This window comes from Eublepharis macularius, chromosome 4 (genome assembly GCF_028583425.1).
Source record: "Eublepharis macularius isolate TG4126 chromosome 4, MPM_Emac_v1.0, whole genome shotgun sequence".
NCBI classification, from domain to species: Eukaryota; Metazoa; Chordata; class Lepidosauria; order Squamata; family Eublepharidae; genus Eublepharis; species Eublepharis macularius.
This window is the reverse complement of record NC_072793.1, coordinates 27,803,704-27,824,647: the sequence shown is the minus strand read 5'-3', so window position 1 is coordinate 27,824,647 and position 20,944 is coordinate 27,803,704. Positions and strand designations below refer to the sequence as shown.

Here is a 20,944-nt window from a genome sequence, read left to right as displayed (position 1 = left end):
CCAGTTCAGAAAAGAACCCTGTTCAGGCACAAAGGAGAGAGACACCTCCATAAAGATAGATCAAGATGGGTAGCCCTGTTTGTCTGTAGCAATAGAAAAGAGCAAGAGTCCAGTAGCCCCTATAACACTAACAAAATTTGTGGTAGGGGATGATCTGTGATCTACAGCTCATTTAGATTCTGCAGGTATCTGAAAGCTCATACCCTACTAATAATTGTGTTAGTCTTATAAGTGCTACTGGACTCTTGCTCTTTTCTACTCCATAAAGATGTTATATAGTCGGCAGAACAGCAATCAAATAACAGGTGGTCAATAGGCTATTTTCTAATTGGCAGCCTATATCTGAGGTGTGGAATCTTCCACCTCTCGCGTGAAATTATAGGAAGAACTATTGTATAACAGCAGCGCAGCACAGGTTAAAATGTTCTGGGCATAACGACTCCCTGTGCGTGCGCGCCCCCTACGGCGCCAAGATTTATATTGGTGGATAAAGTAAATTGGCTGCAATTGGTTCTCCTCTGCAAAACTTTTCAGAAAGAACCTTTTCTGTTCACTAGCAAAATCAAAAAGAGTCCAGCAGCACCTTTAAGACTAACCAATTTTATTGTAGCATAAGCTTTCGAGAATCACGTTCTCTTCGTCAGATGCATCTGACGAAGAGAACTGGTTCTCGAAAGCTTATGCTACAATAAAATTGGTTAGTCTTAAAGGTGCTGCTGGACTCTCTTTGATTTTGCTACTACAGACTAACACGGCTAACTCCTCTGGATCTGTTCACTAGAGCCGGCTCATCCGAGGAGTGTAGGCTGCCCACGCCTGCCAGCACCACTTTGAGCGCGCCTCGTCACGCGGCAACGAAAGTTGTGAAGCTCAACTTGGACGGCGTGTGGGACGTTGTCCCGCGCCAGTTCTGCTCTCGCTGGACCCGGCCGAGCTGTTCCTCGGCTGCTGGAAGTCGCGACTCGGCCCCGTTCTTGTTGTCCTACAGCCGGGGCTGGGGAAGTGGCGTCGTTCTATCCTTCGGCCTCTCTATGGTGAAGCCGTTCTATACTTTGAAAGCCTCTTCTATGGTAGACCCGGAAGGTCTGGAATCCTCGCCTCCCTTGTCTCTGTCTCTATGGAACGCTCTAGCGTCTCCTCTCGTTGGTCTAGGCGGCCGGAAGGGGACGTTGCCGGAGCCACCGGCGGGCCTAGTAGATACCCGGAAGAGACGGAGGCGATGGCGGCTGGCCGGAGTTTGAGTCGCTCGGAGCGGAAAGCGGCGGCGCGCGCCCAGTTCCTCCGCCAGGAAGAGCAGCGAGAGCGACGCCGACAGGTAGGGAAGGGGGCGGTTCCCTCCGGCCGCCCTGGCGCCCCTCACGGGCTCCCTCACCCCTTCTCTGTCCTCTCGTTCGACGCCAGGTCGCCCGGATCCTGCACAAGCCGGTGGCCGAGCGGAGCCCCGACGAGGCCTTGCTTTTGTCTGGATGTCAGGAGATCGTGCGCGACCTGGAGCGGCTTCGGAAGAAGCGAGAGAGGCTGCGGCGCCGGCTGGAGGAGGCGAGTGTGCATCTAGCCTTATCAGCACGGCGTCAGTATTGCCGTTATGCGAGAGAAGCTAGAGCTGCCCCTTCATCCACTAGGAGTTACTCAGCTGCTTACTTGATGCAAGAGTCCAGTAGCAGCTGTAAGACGAGCAAAACTTGTGGTAGGGGGTGAGCTTTCGTGAGCCACAGCTCCCTTCTTCAGATACCATGACTTGATATGTGACTCTTAGGGTTGCCAACCACAAGGTGGGGCCTAGGGATCTCCTGACATTACAATTGATGTTCAGACAGAGATCAGTCCCCCTGGAAAAAATGGCTGCTCTGGAGGGTGGACTGTATGGCATTCTACCTCACTGAGAACCCTCCCCAAACCGTGCGTTCCCTGGGCTCCACCCCCAAATTTCTTAGCCCGGTGCTGGCAACTGTACCAGGCTGAAAAATCCCTCCATAAAGTAAGAAATCTTATCATCCTTCAGTAGCTAACATCTTTCAAATTTTTGCTTAGTGTGTGATCATGGCTTGTTTAAGCTGCAGTTCTCTTTTACGGATGTATGCTGACATTGTCTGCCTCCTTCTTGAACACACCAGGCTTCTAAATGTAGGTGTCGAAACTACAGGGAAAAAAACATGTTTATACCTTATTCAGTTGAAGGGGAGTTATTTGGTTTTCAGATGACACAAAGCTCATCAAGCAAAAGACGTGCCCATATGAAACTTGTCCTGCAAATTATAAATACTTTTGATCTCTGTTTTTTGAGGGAAGGAGTAGTTTAAGATACCTTTTCCATTGCAGCTTGGGATATTTTTTTCTTCATAAGGAAACATGTAACTGCTGGTAGATAGTCATTTTTGTTTGGGAAAAGTGTGGCGAGACCCTTAATATAGTTATTGCCACCTTTTCTGACATCTTTCAAGGACTTTAAAATTGGACAAGAAGTTCTGCTCGTTGTGCAGTTGCAGCCTAACTGCTTGTTAAGAGAAAGTACAGAAAGCCGGATAAGATCACAAACATGGAGCAAAGGAAAAAAACAATGGCTGGACCTTTTCTGTGCGCAGATTTCCCCTGGAGTTGGGAGCGGAGGGAGAGAGCCTCAGACTAGCTTTTTGTTCTTCCTTCTCTGTTTGCTTCACTATGATCCTCTCCAGTCAACAATTTTTGCTGGCTTGTTTAACCTTGCTTGCATGTGTCCTGTGCCAAGCCTCGTCCCCCCCATCCCCAGCATGCTACACAGACAACTAAGAGTTTAGTTGATGCTGCTTAGCAACCCAAAGCTCCCATCTATTCCTGTGTTGCTTTTTGGGAGGATGGGTGAGCCACAGCATACTGCAAGTGCCTGCATAGGGAAGGCGAGAAGTCCGTTTTCTGACTCCCCCGTTGTTTCCCCAAGTAGCCTGGGGAAAAGGCCTCATGCCTTAATTTTGTAAATGATAAAACAAAATGACTGCTTGCAGGATTCTTAGCAGTTACAGCTGGCCAGTGTTACATTGTAAATCTAACATGTAGTCCAGTTCCCAGGTTTTTATTTATTTTGATATTTGTTACCCACCTTTCTCCCCAGTGGGGACCCAAAGCAGCTTACAGGATCATTCTCCTCTCTTCCATTTCATTTTCACAACAACCCTGCGAGGTATGTACGGCTGAGAGAGAGAAAGAGAGCAACTTAGAGCAAAGTCACCCAGCCAGCTTCAGTTGCAGAGTAGGGGTTTGAGCATGGGTCTTGCAGTTTCTGCAAGCACTGTGCCGTAGCACAGTGGTGAAGTGGTTCAGCTGCGAATCAGCACTCGACTGGTTCGAATCCCACTACTGCCGTAAGCGCAGTAGATGGCCTTGGGTAAGCCGCTCTTCTCAGCCCCAGCTTCCCAGGTGCATTGTGGGGATAATACTAACTTGTTCACTGCTCTGGGTGGGGCACTAATCTGTCTAGAAAAGCAGTATATAAGCACAGCTATTATTATTTTTATCCTAGATTGATACTTCAACAGCTATATCACACTGACTCATTTTCAAGCTCAAGCTCATTCTGTGATTGTAATAACATATTTGAATAAAAATATGTTCCTTTATAATTACTCTTGATACCAGTGAAGTGATCTGTTTTTGTATTAGCTGTCTGGTTTTTCATCCTACTTGCTAATAACTATCCACCCTTCTTAGATAGTAGACCATGCCCCTTCCTTCACCTCTTCCTCTTACCAGTTTTCCTTCTTTCGAAAACTTGCAGGGGAGTGAGGTCAAAGCAAGGGGAAGACACGACAAGAGAAACCTGCAGCAGGCTAGCACAGCTACCTTTCTAGAATTAGACGTCCTACACAAGTGCATGTGTATGATCTGAGAAAGTGATCAGTGTGGTAAGGGGGCCTTAGTCTGCAATTTGAAGCTGTAAAATACGCTGGTTCAGAAATCATTTTAATCCCTTGTTCATCCACTCTTAGGTTTGTGATGAGCCCGAGGAGCTGAAGAGGAAAGTGAGCAAGCTCTCTGTAGCTGTACAGGGTGCTAAACACCTCATCATCTATACAGGAGCTGGCATCAGCACGGTAAGGCTGTGTCAGAGCTCTTCTACAGTCATCTTTCACAAGATCCTGTTGTGGTTAAATCTCCTGCAGCTAGTTGTACTTTGATGCAGCCGACTGGATTCACACCACGGTAACATCAAGACTTGTAATGCATTCTGTATAGATCTCCCCTTAAAGTCAACTTGGAGACTACAGCTGGTTCAGAACTCCACAGCTCAATTATTACCAGGAGACAAGCGGAGCATGCATATTAATCCCATTCTGCAGTCACTCCGTTGGCTACCCACCAGTTACAGGGCTCAGTTCAAATTTTTGGCTGCTCATATATGCAGGACTGCCTATCTCCCTATGCTCCCCCAGGGCAGCTTTGTTCATCTGAGCAGGACCTTCTACAGATACCACCTTGCAGTTGGTCTAAATAAACAGCTGGCCATACATGTGCATTGTCTGGGGTGGCCCCCACCTTATGGAATGGCCTGCCTGGAGAAGTCAGGAAAGATCCCATTCTTGATGTTCTGCAAACTGTTTAAAACTGAATTGTTCAGGAGGGTTTGTTTTACTAATAAGGCTGTGCTGTAAAAAAATGGCTCTGAAAGATCCTTTGGTAAAGGGACAGAGACTGTAGACTATACTACTGAATATGGTCTGTTGATTTAGATATGCTCCTCCTGAGGAGTTTCCACGGAGTTAAATACGTCATGTTTACTTATGCTTTGTTTCATCAGTGTTTCCCTATATTTGAATTTATGCTCGTTTTCAAATTCTGCTACCCATACCCTATTGTATCGTTCATTGAATGTCTCAGCCATTGATCATATTGACTGGCGTTGTGTAATCTGCCTTGAGTCTCAGTGAGAAAGGCAGACTATAAATAATATAAATGAGTGAATAAATAAACTTGCCACCAGAGAGCAGCCTAGTTCCAAAAGGCAAAGAAAACTGGAGGGAGTTGTTTTTTTCCCCTCCTTAGGACTGTTAGCTACTAAAGAGAGACGCACGGTAATGAACAGACCAGCCAGGGGCCTCTCTTCTTATGTATGTTTTTTGACTGGGACCCCCTATAGTTTTCTTTGCCTGTTGGCAGGGTTGCCTGCAGAATAGGGAGAGCTGGTTCATTCTCATGTAGTAAGGGTAGTGTGTGGCCTGGCAGCATGGAGCTTCAGCAGGACATAGATGCTATTTCAAGTGACAAAACAATGGGGTGGATCCTCTGAATTGTGAGTGGAACAAGCACACAGGGCCAGATCTTCCCCCACCTTTGCACAGAAGCCCCATGAGACCCCCTGAAAAGCCAGTGCTGGGGAGAACCTTGTGGATAATATACTAAGAAGCACAGCGGGCTGCACAGAGGAGGGGAAATCAGCAAAATAGCCCGCAACGTCCTTTAATGCCCACTGACATCTTGCTCCACTATGCTTCCTCCACTAGCAGAAGGAAGGAGGTGGGATGATTTTGCCTCGTTTCCCCCTTCACTGCAGCCCGTGTGCTTCATGGCATGTTTGAGGCTTCCCTGATCCCCAGAATTGGCTTTTGGAGGGCCCTGGAAGGATACTGTGGAGAAAGCTCTGCTTCTCCCATGGTTAGTAAGATCCAACCCAGTTCTCCCCTCTTAAATAAGCAGTTTTTGAACTTGTCCTATGTGGAGTGAGGTGGACTCCTCCCAAAATAAAATTCAGAGAAGTGACAGAATGAAACAGCTGCCATGAACTTGGATAACAGGTGGTAGGTAGTCTTACCATTCTGGTATTACTTATTTAGAACATCTTTTCACTGCTTCTCCAAGATCCTGCCCGAGGTGGCTTGCAAAATAAAAATAGTAAACAGAACTTTAAAAGATATTAATTAGAATCCAGCATTAAAAACATAGCCCAGCATAATAACCATAGACCATAAAAACACAACTGACAGCTTAAATAAGTTTCTGGAATAAAATAGTGTTTATAAAAAAAAATCAACCCCTTATTTAAAAGCCCGAGTAAACAGAAATGCTTTAGCATAAAGCCTAAAACAAGGTAAGCGCCAGCTGAGCCTGAAGGGGAACAGAATTCTCTAAGTAAGGTAGGTAAAGGTAGTCCCCTATGCAAGCACCGAGTCATTACTGACCCACGGGGGGACATCACATCACGATGTTTTCTTGGCAGACTTTTTGTTACGAGGTGGTGCCTTCCCCAGTCATCTACACTTTACTCGCAGGAAACTGGGTACTCATTTTACCGACCTTGGAAGGATGGAAGGCTGAGTCAACCTTGAGCCAAGTACCTGAACCCGGCTTCCACCAGGATCGAACTCAGGTCGTGAGCAGAGCTTGGGCTGCAGTACTGCAGCTTACCACTCTGCGCCACGAGGTGCGACTACTGAAAAAGCCGTCCTTGTTGCCACCCATCTCACTGGGAGCAGGGCTTATGAGCTAGATCTTAACTGGTGGGCTGAACAATATGGGAGGAGGCAGTCTTTCAAGTATCCTGGCTCCAGGCCATTTAGGACTTTAAAGGTAACAACAAGCACTTTGAATTGTGCCCCGAACTTTCAGCACTGGGGTGATACCATCCCTTTATCCCTCCCCAGCAATATACCAGCTGCTGCACTTTGGACAAACTGAAGTTTCTGGACAGCTTTCGAAGGCAGCCCCACTTAAAAGCATGTTACCATAATCTAACCTGGATGTAATCAGAACATGGTTCTCTGTGGCTAGATCAAGCTTTTTGACAGTCATATCTGGTGTATCAGCCAAAGCTCATAAAAGGCCACAGAGTTGGGTCTCCAGCGTTAGGCCTTGATCATCAGAACCCCATAGCTATTAACCTGTTCCTTCAGGGGCAGTGCAGTCCCTTCCAGGACAGGCTGTCCAGTCCTCAAGCAGCTGTGTCATTGACGAGCAGCACCTCAGTCTTGTCTGGATTGAACTTCAGATTATTAGCCCCCTCATCCATCAGGGACATCAGCATGGCTTGTGGGAGGCAGGCCAGAGTTCTCTTGGAATTACAACTCATTCCAGACTACAGAGATTGGTTCCCCCGGAGGAAATGTCAGCTTCAGAAAGCAGACCCTTTGTGGCATCACATCCCCACTGAGTTCCTTCTCCAGGCATTGCCCCCAAATCTTCAGCTATCTCCAAAGCTGGAATTGGCTAACCTACATTTTGGAGATGGATACATGTGGAACGTACATACTGATTTCAGCACCTCCCGTGAAAGCACTCTTAAATGACCAAGTGCAAATGAACTATGACTGTGAAGTCTGTGTGTGCTGGATAGTTACCTGGTATCCTCTGGATCAAATTTAAGGTTTGGTGTGAGGGTTTTATTCAATACAACAGCCACCAGGTGGCACCCGAAGTCATTACAAAGGACGCTAATTTGGATGTCAAGGTATTCATCTGCCCGGTTCTGAAAGCTTAAGGGCACTTAAGTCTCTGGAAGAGGCGGTGGCAGTTTCCGTCAATTCCTCCTCCCCAATGAAAACCTCTTGCTGATGATTCCCAGAGGAACATTTTTGGAGGCACAGTGGGGGTGGGTGGATGGAAAAATCCTGCTTTGCAAGATCTGCTGTTTGTTGGTCATATGTCACTGTCCCTGCCACTCACTAGGGAACAGTTAGCATCCTATATGGACCCAATTGAAATTGTCCCTGAGCCGAACTACATATTATGCTATTTGAGTGGCAAACATCTTGGTTCTGCTTATTTGAGATTTTGAAGGCTCCTCATCCAAAAGCTGCCCTTGCAAGAAGGGAAGGTTGGAAAGACATGAAGCACCTGTTCATCCCACCCTGTATTTCCAAGGAGGTAGCTGTTCTTAAACACCTCTTTGGCAAAGCAGTGTGGGCGTGGGGGAACAGGGCAGATTACTTGTACAACCTAACAATGGAAGGAGAAAGCCAAGCTAGCCATCAGCTTCTTCCCTTCGTCAAAGAGCTGCTTTGTCAAGGATAAAAAGAGTTTTCTGCCACATGAAATATTAGACTAAATGTGGCATAATGTTTCATGGATTACTGGAGACTATTTCGTGAGATGGATGAAAAATGTCCTGAAGTGGCGTGCACGTATGTGTGGGGTTGCAGTAAACCGTGGTGTCAAAAGTCAGTGAAACGCAAGAGATTGCTGCTATTGGGGCACAAAGCTTCGTTGTACGCAAGATACGTGACTATTCACAAAAGCAGTAATAGGTGATTTGTTGAGATTATTACAACGAGGCAATCTTCTTAGACTTGTTAACTTAATTTAACACTCCATAGAACATTGTTCTCTATTGAGTCCTAACAAGGAAGAATTAATTAACAAGCAAGACATTATCTCATTATCCAAACAACTTGTGCCGAGCTGCTTGCCATGTGAGCCACCTCGTGTTGCTTGGCTGTATCCCAATTTTGGGATACAGCTACGGGGCTTACTCCTGGGCTGAAAGAGGAAAACGTTGAGCAGGTTTCTTAGGCAGCATTCGTCATGAGATGTGAGTTTGTGATTAGGACCTTGTACTCTGGCAGGTTTAGGGTGATGGGAGTGGAATTAGTACAGAGTAATCCAAGAGGGGACTGAGGGGTTCGCAGGGTCTGTGGGAAGTGAGCCGCCCACGGATGTGGATAGATTACGTTAATGCATACTTGAAAACCCACTCCTTTTTCTCTTGTGTCTCCTGGTAACACAGGCAGCTTCGATCCCTGATTACCGAGGTCCAAATGGGGTGTGGACGATGCTTCAGAAGGGCAGGAATATCAGGTAATCGGGCACTGGCAGCGTATAAAGGCTTTCCTCATACCTGGGAGACTTTCCGAACTTCAGTGGAGAAGTCGAAACCCGGCCACGTGGAATTGGCTAACGATACTATTGTACTCCTTTCTGTTTGTCAGAGCTGCAGATCTGAGTGAGGCGGAGCCCACGCTCACCCATATGAGCATCGCCTGCTTGCACAAGCACAAACTGGTAAGAGCCTTTCTATGTCAATCCTGCCTTCCTACACCTAAAGGGGAGGTCAACTGCAGGAGCATACCTGGCTATTATCTGTGAAGGCATTCCTTATATTCAGAGATGGTGTGTGCGTAAGGGGGGCTGTTCTTGTGAAATATGGGAATCATTGCACGTACAGCACTCCCTCCCTCCCCAATCTTACTGGGGCATTTCCCATAGAAAATCTCAAGGTACAAAAAGGCAGTATCAAGGCAAAGAAACCGATGAAGAAGAAACGAGATTCCAGTTTTGGGGGAATCTTTCCAAGCCTCCAGCTTCTTGTGCAAGAAACCTGTTGTCGTGGTAAAATAAGGACCAATACTGCCACGCTGGGTTACTGCTGGGCTTATTATGGTCTTTCAGGTACCTTTGCTCAGGCTCAGAGAGTTCCTAGATTAAGTGAATCAAGGACTGGTACGGTTGCGTTACCAGAACTGCTATTTTTATAGGGGAAATTAGCAAGCAGTTCGGCTTGAGCTCGCGCAGATCTTTAACCAATGTATACCAGAGTCAGTCTTTCAGATTTCTCAGGCAAGAAAGAGGAGGCTAATATTCAGATAAATAATGTTTACTAAAGTGTTGCATGTGCCTGACATAGCACTTACATTCAGCAGACATACAAGAACTCAGAAATAAAGGTTGGAAAGAGTTACAGAGACATTTGCATTAGCAGGTTTCCACTTGAGATGTATGGCAGAGAGGCAATATGTACCTGATCACATCGAGAAGCAGAGTTTCCAGCAGCAAGGGTGGGGATGGGGCGCAGAGCCTGGCTGAGCCTGGCACTGGGCACGGCGCCAAGCACCGAGCACCAAGCGTCAGGCAGAGCCTGCTTAAATAGCCGAAATATGTCCTGAGGTGGGAGCCCTTCGGCCTGCCCTGGTCTGGTTCCCAGGATGTTTTTAACAAAAGATATGATGGGCCAGTATTATGACTTTGATGGGCCACTTTAGAGTCTAATTGTGTGATAGTGACACCTTGAGAAGGGACAAAAGGAAGGGAAGGAGTGCGGGGCGGGTTGATTGAATCTAACAGGAAGCTAGACTGTTCTTGATGCGATCGGCTCGGAATGTCAATGTTCGATGGGCGTATTGATAAGTGTCCATTGTCCGCCCTGTACAGTCGGCACGTCACTCCCATCCCTGGGCTGCTGCAAGTGATCTGCATATCAGGGCGAAGCATAGCTTTGGACGTGACAGGAGCCTTGCAGTGAAATGGTGGACTCGGGGAGAACCGTCTGTAGTAACTGCCTGTTGCCTGAGAACATGGCTGCCCTCTGGTTAGCTGTCTGTGGGCTCGCTGGCATGCTGCTCTGGGTATTGAGGCAGACCCAGGACTGTTCTGCGGTGGCTTCCCGGTGGAAGCGGGCCAGGGGGCGCCTAGTCCGTTTCACAGAGACTCCTTCCTGCTTGCATGTCATTGCTAGCTGCCAGGATCTGGGCCCAAGGTACAGTTCATGCCCAGCATAAGGCATGCAGCGGGTCTCAGGGCAAGAGAGAGACAGTCCATAATCCAAGGAGGCAAAGAGCAGGCACAGATAACAGAGTCCATAATTCAGAAGGCAGGAGGCAGGCACAGGCAATCAGAGTTCATAATACTGGAGGCAGGAGGCAGGCACAGGTAACAGAGTCCATGATTCTGGAGGGGGAGGTTGGCAACAGTTGAGGGAGCTAGTTTTTACTCATTGCAGACTGGTAGAGTCATTTTCAGCCACTTGTGTGCAATCCTTCTAAAACATGTTGCAGGTCAGGGGAGTGAGTGAGTGTGTGTGTGTTATGTGCCATCAAGTCACTTCCAGCTTATGGTGACCCTGTAAATTAATGACCTCCAAAACATCCTGTCATTAACAGCCTTACTCAGGTCTTGCAAACTGCAGGATGTGGCTTCTTTTATTGAATCCAGCCATCTCATTTTGGGTATTCCTCTTTTCCTTTTGTCTTCCATTTTTGCTAGCATTATTGTCTTTTCCAATGACTCTTGTCTTCTCATGATGTGACCAAAGTACGATAGCTACAGTTTTGTCATTTTAGCTTCTAGGGAGAATTCAGGCTTGTTTGATCTAGAACCCGCTTATTTGTCTTTTTGGCTATCCATGGTATCCGCAAAACTCTCCTCCAGCACCACATTTCAAATGAATCAACTTTCTTCCTAACAGCTTTTTTCACTGTCCAACTTTCATATCCATACATAGTAATGGGGAACACCATAGTTTGGATTATCTTGATTTTAGCGGTGTGACACGTCCTTATTCATAAGGATCTTTCCAGGTCCTTCATGGCTGCCTTTCCTAGTCTCAATCTCCTGATTTCTTGGTTGCAGTTTCCCTTTTGGTTGATGTTCAAGCCAAGGAATAGAAAATATCGAACTATTTCAATTTCTTTATTGTCTACCTTAAAATTCCTCAGTAGTTATTTCTTCTGTGTTGATGTTCAGCTGTAATCCTGCTTTGACACTTAACCTTCATCAGTAGTCGTTTCAGATCTTCACTATGTTCTGCCACTAATGTGATTTCATCTGCACGTCTCATATTATTAATATTTCTTCCGCCAGCTTTTGCTCCACTTCCATCTAAATCTCCTCCAGCTTTCTGCATATAGACTGAACGGATATGAAGATGATACTCATCATTGTCTGATACAATGATGTCATTTGGAAACCATTCTGTTTCCCTATATTCTGACTTAACAGTATCCTCCTGTCTGGAGTGCAGGTTGCACAAGAACAGAATAAGATGTTGTGGCAACACATAACTTTCAACACTATCCATAGCTATTTTCATGATCCAGATCAGGGGAGATATTGCATAATAGCTATTTTCATGAAAGGCAGCTAAAACTCTATGGTAGGAGTCCACTGTTGTGGTGTGCTAGGTGTAATGTGGGTAAGACTCTTGGCACACTGCTTTTTCCAGGGTCCTGTAAAAGACTAGAATGCACAGTGCACATTGCTGGGGCTATATAATATAAGATCTGCTGTGTATTGACTGCTGAGTCCCTGCATTAGCCTTTGTTACACCCTTCAAAAGCAGGCATAGCTATTAGGAGACTAGCCCCTAGTTCTGGAGGCTGTGAGCGTCCGTACCTTGGTTCGGCTTGTTAACCTTCTCCTATTGTGAATGCAAAGCAGTGCGGTCCATAACCCTACTTCTTGAAGCCCGCTGGGTGACCTTGGGTCAGTCACAGCTTCTCGGAGCTCTCTCGGCCTTACCCACTTCACTGGGTGATTGTTGTGAGAACGATAATAACGCACTTTGTAAACCGCTCTGAGCGGGCATTAAGTTGTCCTGAAGGGCGGTATATAAATCGAACGTTGTTGTTACTATCAGTGCCCAAAATAACAGCCCGGACTGTGATGTTCACCTCAGCTGGAGATACGTTCGCTGCTTGTAACTCATCAGATTACTGCATTGGCTCCATGGTCTCTAAATAGGAATTTAGAGTGTAGATATTCTGCCCCACCTGTTCAGCAATGGGAGAGAAAGGGAAACGTTTGGCTAGGTGACACGAGAACTTTGCAGCCCTCACCTTGAGTGCTGACAATGGAAGAGGAGTCTCTTGTCGTCAAACTCTTTATTATTAGCCCTGCTTACTTTCCTTCTAGGTGCATCACGTGGTGTCACAGAATTGTGATGGGCTCCACCTGCGCAGCGGTCTCCCTCGGGAAGCCCTTTCTGAGTTGCATGGGAACATGTACATAGAGGTGAGCACTTGCAGAGGGCAGGGCCTTAGTGCAGTGTAACATCTTTGGAGTACTAATCGGGAACCTGTGCTTCCACTCTTTGCTAGGTCTGCACGTCCTGCGTACCCAATCGTGAATACGTGCGAGTGTTCGATGTGACGGAACGCACGGCCCTGCACAGGCACCACACTGGCAGGGTGTGCCACAAGTGCGGGGCACAGTTGAGAGATACCATTGTACACTTTGGGGAGAAGGGCATCCTGCAGCAGCCCTTGAACTGGGAGGCAGCAACAGAGGCTGCAAGCAAAGCAGATGTAATCCTTTGCTTGGGATCTAGCTTGAAGGTAACCCTTGAGAGAACCTCTTTAGTGGCTGGACTGTTCTGGCATAGCTGCTGTTAGTAGACATTCCGCTGTTTGTGTGAAATGTTTCCACCGTGATCTTAGAAGGGAGGAGGAGATCTGAAAGACCAGCAGTTTGCGATTTCAGTTTACAGCTTTCAAGGTTTTGTAGCGAAAACAACTACCTGTGTTAATTCTCCCCTTCCTGCTAAGTCAGGATGAAGGTTGGTGAAAACAGCCATACTGGTGGTCAAGAGCAAGAAAGCCCATTAGCTTGAAAAAAACAGGAAGGAAGTGATAGGGGAATTTTTAATAGTACTCTGCTGCCAATTTATAAGTTCCCCTCTCGCCACTTATCCACATATATTTCAAGACTCCAAGAAAAAGCGATTCCAAAAGAAAAAATGGGTTTATTGTTTATAGAATAAGCCACATGCCACCATTTCTGGTAGAAATGTGTAAGGACCAATTACATTGAAGGGCTTTATATACCCTTCAGCACCGATTGTTTACAGAATAAAAGAAAAAAGGTTAATACAAACAATTCTTCAAAATTACATTTCCCAGGATACATGGCACCCAACAGCCTTGATTGCAAAGCAAAAACAAGAGAGATTGTTGACAGTTGGAGAGAACATTCTCTCCTCAATGTAGGGCCAAGTCGACCTACAGCCTAATCTTCTAAAACGTGGCAGAAGGAATTTGCCTATCAAGGCAAACTTTGCCTCCCGTGTAGGTGTTTCGCTTCAGTGGTGCTCACATAGGTCTTTAGGTGAGGGGTCCTCAGAAAAATCCTTCTACCGGAAGCCCGAGTCTTAGAAAGCTTGTTACTTTCCTTACAGCTAGAATAAAGGCAATAAACAATATGAGACAAACAACAAAATGGTTTATGGCCTATACAGCCTGATGTAATTTGAGAGGAGGTTTCCAAATAAAGTAACTTTTCTCTTGTCCGGTTGGCCTTTGCCTTCCATGTAAATGAAGCTTCATGCAGGGAGGGGGAACTTATGGCCTGCTCGTGTAGGAAGTACAAGAGTAGTCTTTGACCCCTTTAGACAAGCGTAGTGAGTATTCTTTTAATTTCATTGACGTTTTCTGCTCCCTTAACCTATAAGTGGGTGTGGGAGCTCATTTAACGCGGCATGTGCTCTGATGAAAGCTACTGTTGAATAGACTCTTTGCTTATCTGGGAAGGACTTTAATGATAGAAAATGCAATTCTTGATGTTTGTACTGTAGTGTGTCCTTTACCTTGGGTCAGCCCTCCTCTGGCCATCTTGCATGGTCTGCTTTTTTAATAGAAACCCTGTCGTCCATCAATTGTATGTTAACGTTTATGAATCAAGAAGTCTTTTCTCAGGATCTCTTGAGACTTAAAAGCAGGGCTTTTTTTCAGGGGGAACGCGAGGGAACGGAGTTCTGGAACCTCTTGAAAATGGTCACATGACTGGTGGCCCCGCCCCCTGATCTCCAGACAGAGGGGAGTTTAGATTGCCCTCCGCGCCGCTTGGCGCGAAGGGCAATCTAAACTCCCCTCTGTCTGGAGATCAGGGGGCGGGGCCACCAGCCATGTGACCATTTTCTCCAAGGGCAACCCACTGAGTTCCACCACCTCTTTTCCCAGAAAAAAGCCCTGCTTAAAAGTATAAGTAATCTGTATCAAGTGATCTCCTCCCCTATAGAAGTTTTTATTTAAAAGGATAGGATATGACAATAGAAAGTGCTTAATAAAGCTTATACCAGCAGGAGTTGAAATTAATTTGAAACTTATACTAACTTAAACAAATAGTACATTTAAAAATTAATTTATAACTTAAACAGGCACTACATTTAAAATTGAGTTAAACTGATAAAAATATAATAAAAAGAATTTTAATAACACAACTCAGTTGTGTAGTAAATCTCCTTCCCTCTCCTTGGTTACTTATACAAAATTTAAATATTAGCTATTTTACTAATCATTCCCTCTGTTTCATCCTTTTATCTTTATGCTAAGTTTGGTGTAATGGTTAAGAGCATGGGACTCTAATCTGGAGAACCAGATTTGATTCCCCACTCCTCCACTGGAAGCCAGCTGGGTGACCTTGGGTCAGTCACAGCTCTTCCAGAGCTCTTTCAGCCCCACCCACATCACAGGGTGATTATTGTTGTGGGGATAATAATAGCATACTTTGTGAACCGCTCTGAGTGGGCATTAAGTTGTCCTGAAGGGTGGTATATAAATCGAATGTTGTTGTTGTTATTCATGTTAGTACTGGCCTAAGTAATCAAAGAAATCCCTCCATTTCCCCCAAAATTCAGCTTTTGGTCTATTATGTACATAAGTAATTAATTTGTTTATTGAGACATATTCTTGAACCTTATCCATCCACCCTGACACCTCAAGAGAGGCATCTGCTTTCCATCTCGCTGCATATATATCAAGAGATCCAGAGGAGTTAGCTGTGTTAGTCTGTAGTAGCAAAATAGTAAAGAGTCCATTAGGAATTTTAAAACTAACCAATTTTATTATAGCATAAGCTTTCGAGAGCCACAGCTCTCTTCGTCAGATGCATGACGAAGAGTGCTGTGGCTCTCGAAAGCTTTTATGCTACAATAAAGTTGGTTAGTCTTAAAGATGCATGTGTATCAAGTGATTCTGAGTGTGCAGTTTTGCTTAATGGTATAAGAGATGCTGTGCTGGATCAGATAGAGGTCCTCATCTGTTATGATGTTCTTTGCAAGAATCCCAGGAGGCAGCAGTTCATCTGTAGACAGTGGTCGGTCCACCTCTTATGTTGGCCATCTGTTTTTTGCTTCTGTCTTGTATGGGTCCTGGTCATTTGCATTCTTTAGGAGTTCTGTTTACATATAAATCCTGCAAAACTCTCTGTGATATCTGAATCCTGGCCCTGAGATTGCCCCTGCTTCTCCCTCTTTCCGGGCACTGCAGTTGATACATTAATTTAAAAATGAACCCTCTTGCCAGGTATCTGACAGCCTAAACTCTTGCTTGTTCTCCAGCGCTGATGAATGCTTTGGTTACATTGTCCTTCCTGCAACAGGTTTTGAAGAAATATCCACACTTGTGGTGCATGAGCAAGCCACCCAGGAGCCGCCCTAAGCTCTACATTGTAAATCTCCAGGTGAGTTTGAGCCATATAGTATATGGGCAGAGCACTTTGCTCTGGTTTCAGGTGCCGTATGATTTTAGTGGCTTCCATATGATTATCAGGAGGGGCCATAGCTCAGTGGAAAAGCAGCGTTTTGCATACAGAAGGGCACAGTGGCATGAGTCTGTCTGCTGGGGAGGCTGAGGCTGGCGAATTGCTCAGTAGTTCCGGGCTGCAGTGGGCTATGCCAGTTGGGCATCTGAATTAAGTTCAGCGTACAAAAAGGCCTCCGATCAATCCTTGACACTTTTCCAGTTTTTTTAAAAGCATCTCAGGCAGCAGACATGGGGAAAATACTTTTGAGACTTTGGAGAACTGCTGCCAAGCTAGACAGCCCTAGGCTGGGTCGACTGTTTGTCTGGCTCTGCTTTATGTTTGTATGATGCATAAATTTGGATGATCTGTGCAGGATCACTTCTGTTTTGCAATCAGAATCTACTCGTCTTGTTTTCTCTGCTGATGATTTAAATATATGCATATTTTTATATACACTCATTTTTAATGCCGAAGTGCTGTGAACTGCAAAATCCTGAAGCAACTTAAGGACTTTTTTTCTTCACCCTCCAACAGTCATAGAGGCTATCCAAAGTATTCTGTCTGATAGTTGGTCGAAACTAATTATGCAGTGAGCCATGTTAGTGTGAGATTAAGTACACTCCCTTGTGCTTTAGGAATTATGAAACACGACTCGATTCCTGTTTCTTTGGAATAGGACTAGGGCTTTTTTTCAGCCGGAACTTGGTGGAACGGAGTTCCAGCACCTCTTGCCCTGGGTGCAAAATTCTAAGGGGCGCTGTTTGGTGCTGCGCAGAGATTCAGCATGAGTGGCTGCTCGGGAAGGGGAGGCTGGATCATTGTGAGGAATGGGTCTCCCCAATAGATATGAGGAACTCGCCTCGGCTGCCCTGGGGAGGATATAGAGGTGGGGCTGGAGAAATTTTGCTCCCAGGGCAAAAGTTCACAACTATTGTGATAAGTATTATCCTACTGGGTAGTTCCTATCTCGTTTAATGACCCACCCCCCGCCACCCCACAAGGTAGGGGGTTCTGTCTCACAGTTGATGTAAGCCCATAGCGCATGAAAATATTATTTCAAAAATTCCATGTGTTCCTCCCTCTTTTCCCTCTTGAGAGTTCCACCACCTCTTTTTCCAGGAAAAAAGCCCTGAATAGGACTTTTTTTTTGGCAGCCTAAATGACTCTAACTTGGTAGCTGTGCTAGGTCAGTTGATCCATTCTGCGATGGTATTGCTTGTTCTATTTACAGTGGACGCCAAAGGACGATCTAGCAGCCCTGAAGCTTCATGGGAAATGTGACGATGTGATGAAGCTCTTGATGGAGGAGCTGGGCCTTCCCACCCCTTGCTATGACAGGTCTGCAGAATTCTGGCCTTTAAGGGTTGTAAGCTCATGCTTGTTTCTTTTCCACAGTGGCGTAGGAGTTTTCCCCACAACCTCCTCCAGTGGTTAGGCTTATTGCATTTGCTTACACAATGTTACACACCTATAATTAAAGGCAGTTCTTTGGAATGTTTGGCCATAGGGTACGTTTGCAATGCAAATGTTCTCTTGGGGCAGGAACTGGTCCTGACTCCTGAGTAATCGCCAGGTGGTTTGCTGCCGTTGCAAGACATTGCAGTCCAAGGCCTGCTTTGCTGTGGTGCGTTCCGTCACATCTGTGTTCAGACACAGGATCGATGCTTGGGAGTCAAAGCAGGGAGTGGGAAATTCTCTGGCAGAGCTGAAACTTAAACATGGCTTATTCTTCCTCTGTCCCTAGAACAAAGGACCCCATCTTCTCTTTGGCTACTCCTCTGCGACCCGAAGAAAGCAGCAGCCACAGCCGGAAACCTGTGGCCCCACCAGCAAGTCTTCACGAAGTGCAGCTGGGAGAGCAGCAGCAGGTGCCTGCGGCCCCCCTCTCCGGCGGCTGGTTTGGTAGGGGCTGTGCAAAAGGCACTAAGAGGAAAAAAGCCTCTTGATTACGGCCCTGCTCAAAGAGGACACTAGATTTTTTAACCTTGGGGACCAATTGAAGTTGCTAAAACCAGGACAAGAAATGTCTTCTGCACTCAATATGATCAGGATTGCTGGGTTAACTGGAAAAACAGCTGCTATTTTCATAGATGTTTTATATAATTACTCACCTTATGAACAAGTTGGAGGCCAAAGCCTAGCTTGGCTCCTGCTGCATAAGAGGAGGTTGGCATTTGATACTCAGGGCTGCCAATTCTTAAATTACAGAAAAAATGAAACAATAAATGTCTTTCTTGGAAAGTTGGTTTTTCTTTTAGTGTTGAGGTTCCATGGTTCTGCCACCCATTTTATTTCTCTGTGCCTGCTGAGCCTGGCTGTATTGGAGCAGAAGCTAGCATATCAATTGGGGATGTGTTTTAGAAGATGCCCTCTGTATCAGGATGAGCATTATTGTGTGTGTGTGTGTGTGTGTGTGTGTTAGTGTAGTAGTTAAGTATAGCGGTTAAGAGCGTGGGACTCTAATCTGGAGAACTGGGTTTGATTTCCCACTCCTCCACTTGAAGCCAGTTGGCTGACCTGGGGTCAGTCACAGCTTCTAGGAGCTTTCTCAGCCCCACCTCACAGGGTGTTTGTTGTTGAGGGATAATAATGACATACTTTGTAAACCGCTCTGAGTGTTAAGTTATCCTGAAGAGCAATATATAAATTGTATTGTCGAAGACTTTCATGGCCAGAGAACGATGGTTGTTGTGGATTTTCTGGGCTGTATAGCTATGGTCTTGGCATTGTAGTTCCTGATGTTTTGCCAGCAGCTGTGACTGGCATCTTCAGAGGTGTAGCACCAAAAGACAGAGATCTCTCAGTACCAGGCCCTGACACTGAGAGATCTCTGTCTTTTGGTGCTACACCTCTGAAGATGCCAGTCACAGCTGCTGGCAAAACGTCAGGAACTACAATGGCAAGACCACGGCTATACAGGCCGGAAAATCCACAACAACCAATATATAAATGGAATGTTACTACTACTACTACTACTACTACTACTACTACTACTACTACTACTACTATTATTATTATTATTATTATTATTATTATTATTATTATTATTATTATACAACTGTAATAGGAGCTCCAGGTGATGTTTTACTCAATCCACTATTCTCCAGGGGTTTTCTTCCCCATGAAAGTCCCATTTTTTTCTAGGTGATTTATTGAGAGTGGGTTTTTTGTTTTTGTGTAGAATGGAGACACAATTTCTGTGGCATGTGCAGTCTATACGTAACTTTTTTTGCCATGTTTTCAGAATGACTTGTTTCGGTGCATGTTGAAAAGTGCAGTTCTCTATCAGCCTCCAAACTATTTACTGCCCTCACCATTTTTTAAATAATTGAAATTGGTGCTATTACACAGTAATTTATTGCCGTTGTTTCTTCCAAGAGATGGTGTTCTTGATGTCACGATGAATAGCACTGATTGGTTTAAACTGTTAAAAAGAAGATGGCTGTTTCTGCTGAAGGGGGAAGATAAACTTGTGCTCAAAATGGCACACACCTGGGCATAATATCCAACAAGCTGTAGATCCTCCCTTGTGATTCTGCACACTGCTAATGCTGGAACAGGAAAGCTTTGAGTGTGGAGAAGAATCCTGCTGTAACAGTGGCTTCCATCTGCTCCACAAAGCAAATCTTAACTTCAAAATTAGTCCTCCGTATTAGGGCAATGCTGCCTGCTTCACAAGGACATCATGAGCAATTACAGTAACAGATTTAAGTTTCCAGGAAAGGTGGGTGAAAATGCCGTAAGTCCAATTGCAGGGGAGGGGGGAGGACGCTGCCTGAAAATGCTCCCTGCTGCATGTGGGAATTGTTCTATCCAGTTTTGACCCACCGCATTACATTAATATGCCGGTAGTTCCAGTGGTCACACACGATTGCACATTGCAGCCGACGGCCCAGGTAACGGACTGCTTCCTCAAAATACCCTCGGACCAGTGCTGTGATTGCCCTTTGGCTGAAGTTGACTCGCTGTCCCATACCTTGTTTCACTGCCCAAAGCATGAACTAGCCAGCAGCCAGAGACAAAGACAGAGATCTCTGTGTCAAACAAGTTGTCAATATATTGTTGAAGGCTTTCACGGCCAGAGAACGATGGCCAGAGGACAAACTTGTTCGACACATAGATCTGTCTTTCGAAAGACAGAGACAAAAGAGATCTCCCAGTGTCAAACTTGTTTGCCACAGAGATCTCTTTCAGTCTTTCGAAAACAAAGATAGAGATCTCTCAGTGTCAACAGAGATCTCTGTCTTTCAGTGCTACACCTCTGAAGATGCCAGTCACAGCTGCTGGCAAAACGTCAGGAACTACAATGCCAAGACCACAGCGATACAGCCTGGAAAATCCACAACCATCGTTCTCTGGCCGTAAAAGCCTTCAACAATATATCGACAATAAAAATGTTTATAGATCCAGAGCAGTTAGCCATGTTAGTCTGTAGTTGCAAAATAGTAAACAGTCCAGCAGCACCTTTAAGACTAACCAACTTTACTGTAGCATAAGCTTTCAAGAACCACAGCTGTCTTCGTCAGGTGCATTTGACAAAGGTGTGTGGTTTCTGAAAGCTAATAAAAACGTTGCTGTCGGTGAACAGAAGCAAGCACTTGTCTTCTTAATCTGCCCTTCATGGCGGGCCAGGGCAGAGGCTCGGGACCTGAAAAAGCGCCCCCCTCCCTACGCCTCATAGTGGGCTGAAGGGAGGCGTGTGTTCAGGAGCGGCACGGCCGCGCTGCTCTTTGGTGGCCTGCGTGTGGCACAA

At 45.7% G+C, this 20,944-nt stretch overlaps 1 protein-coding gene across 1 annotated transcript; it reads left to right on the top strand.

Moving 5' to 3' along the window:
- Positions 1 to 1,185: 1,185 nt before the first annotated feature.
- SIRT7 (sirtuin 7) lies at positions 1,186 to 18,432 on the top strand. Its single transcript, XM_054977304.1, has 10 exons — positions 1,186 to 1,315; positions 1,402 to 1,539; positions 3,960 to 4,064; positions 8,687 to 8,757; positions 8,889 to 8,961; positions 12,586 to 12,684; positions 12,771 to 13,007; positions 16,048 to 16,128; positions 17,423 to 17,529; positions 17,936 to 18,432. The coding sequence occupies exons 1-10, from the start codon at positions 1,220 to 1,222 to the stop codon at positions 18,135 to 18,137; spliced, it is 1,209 nt and encodes a 402-aa protein (XP_054833279.1). The 5' UTR covers positions 1,186 to 1,219; the 3' UTR covers positions 18,138 to 18,432.
- Positions 18,433 to 20,944: the final 2,512 nt, after the last annotated feature.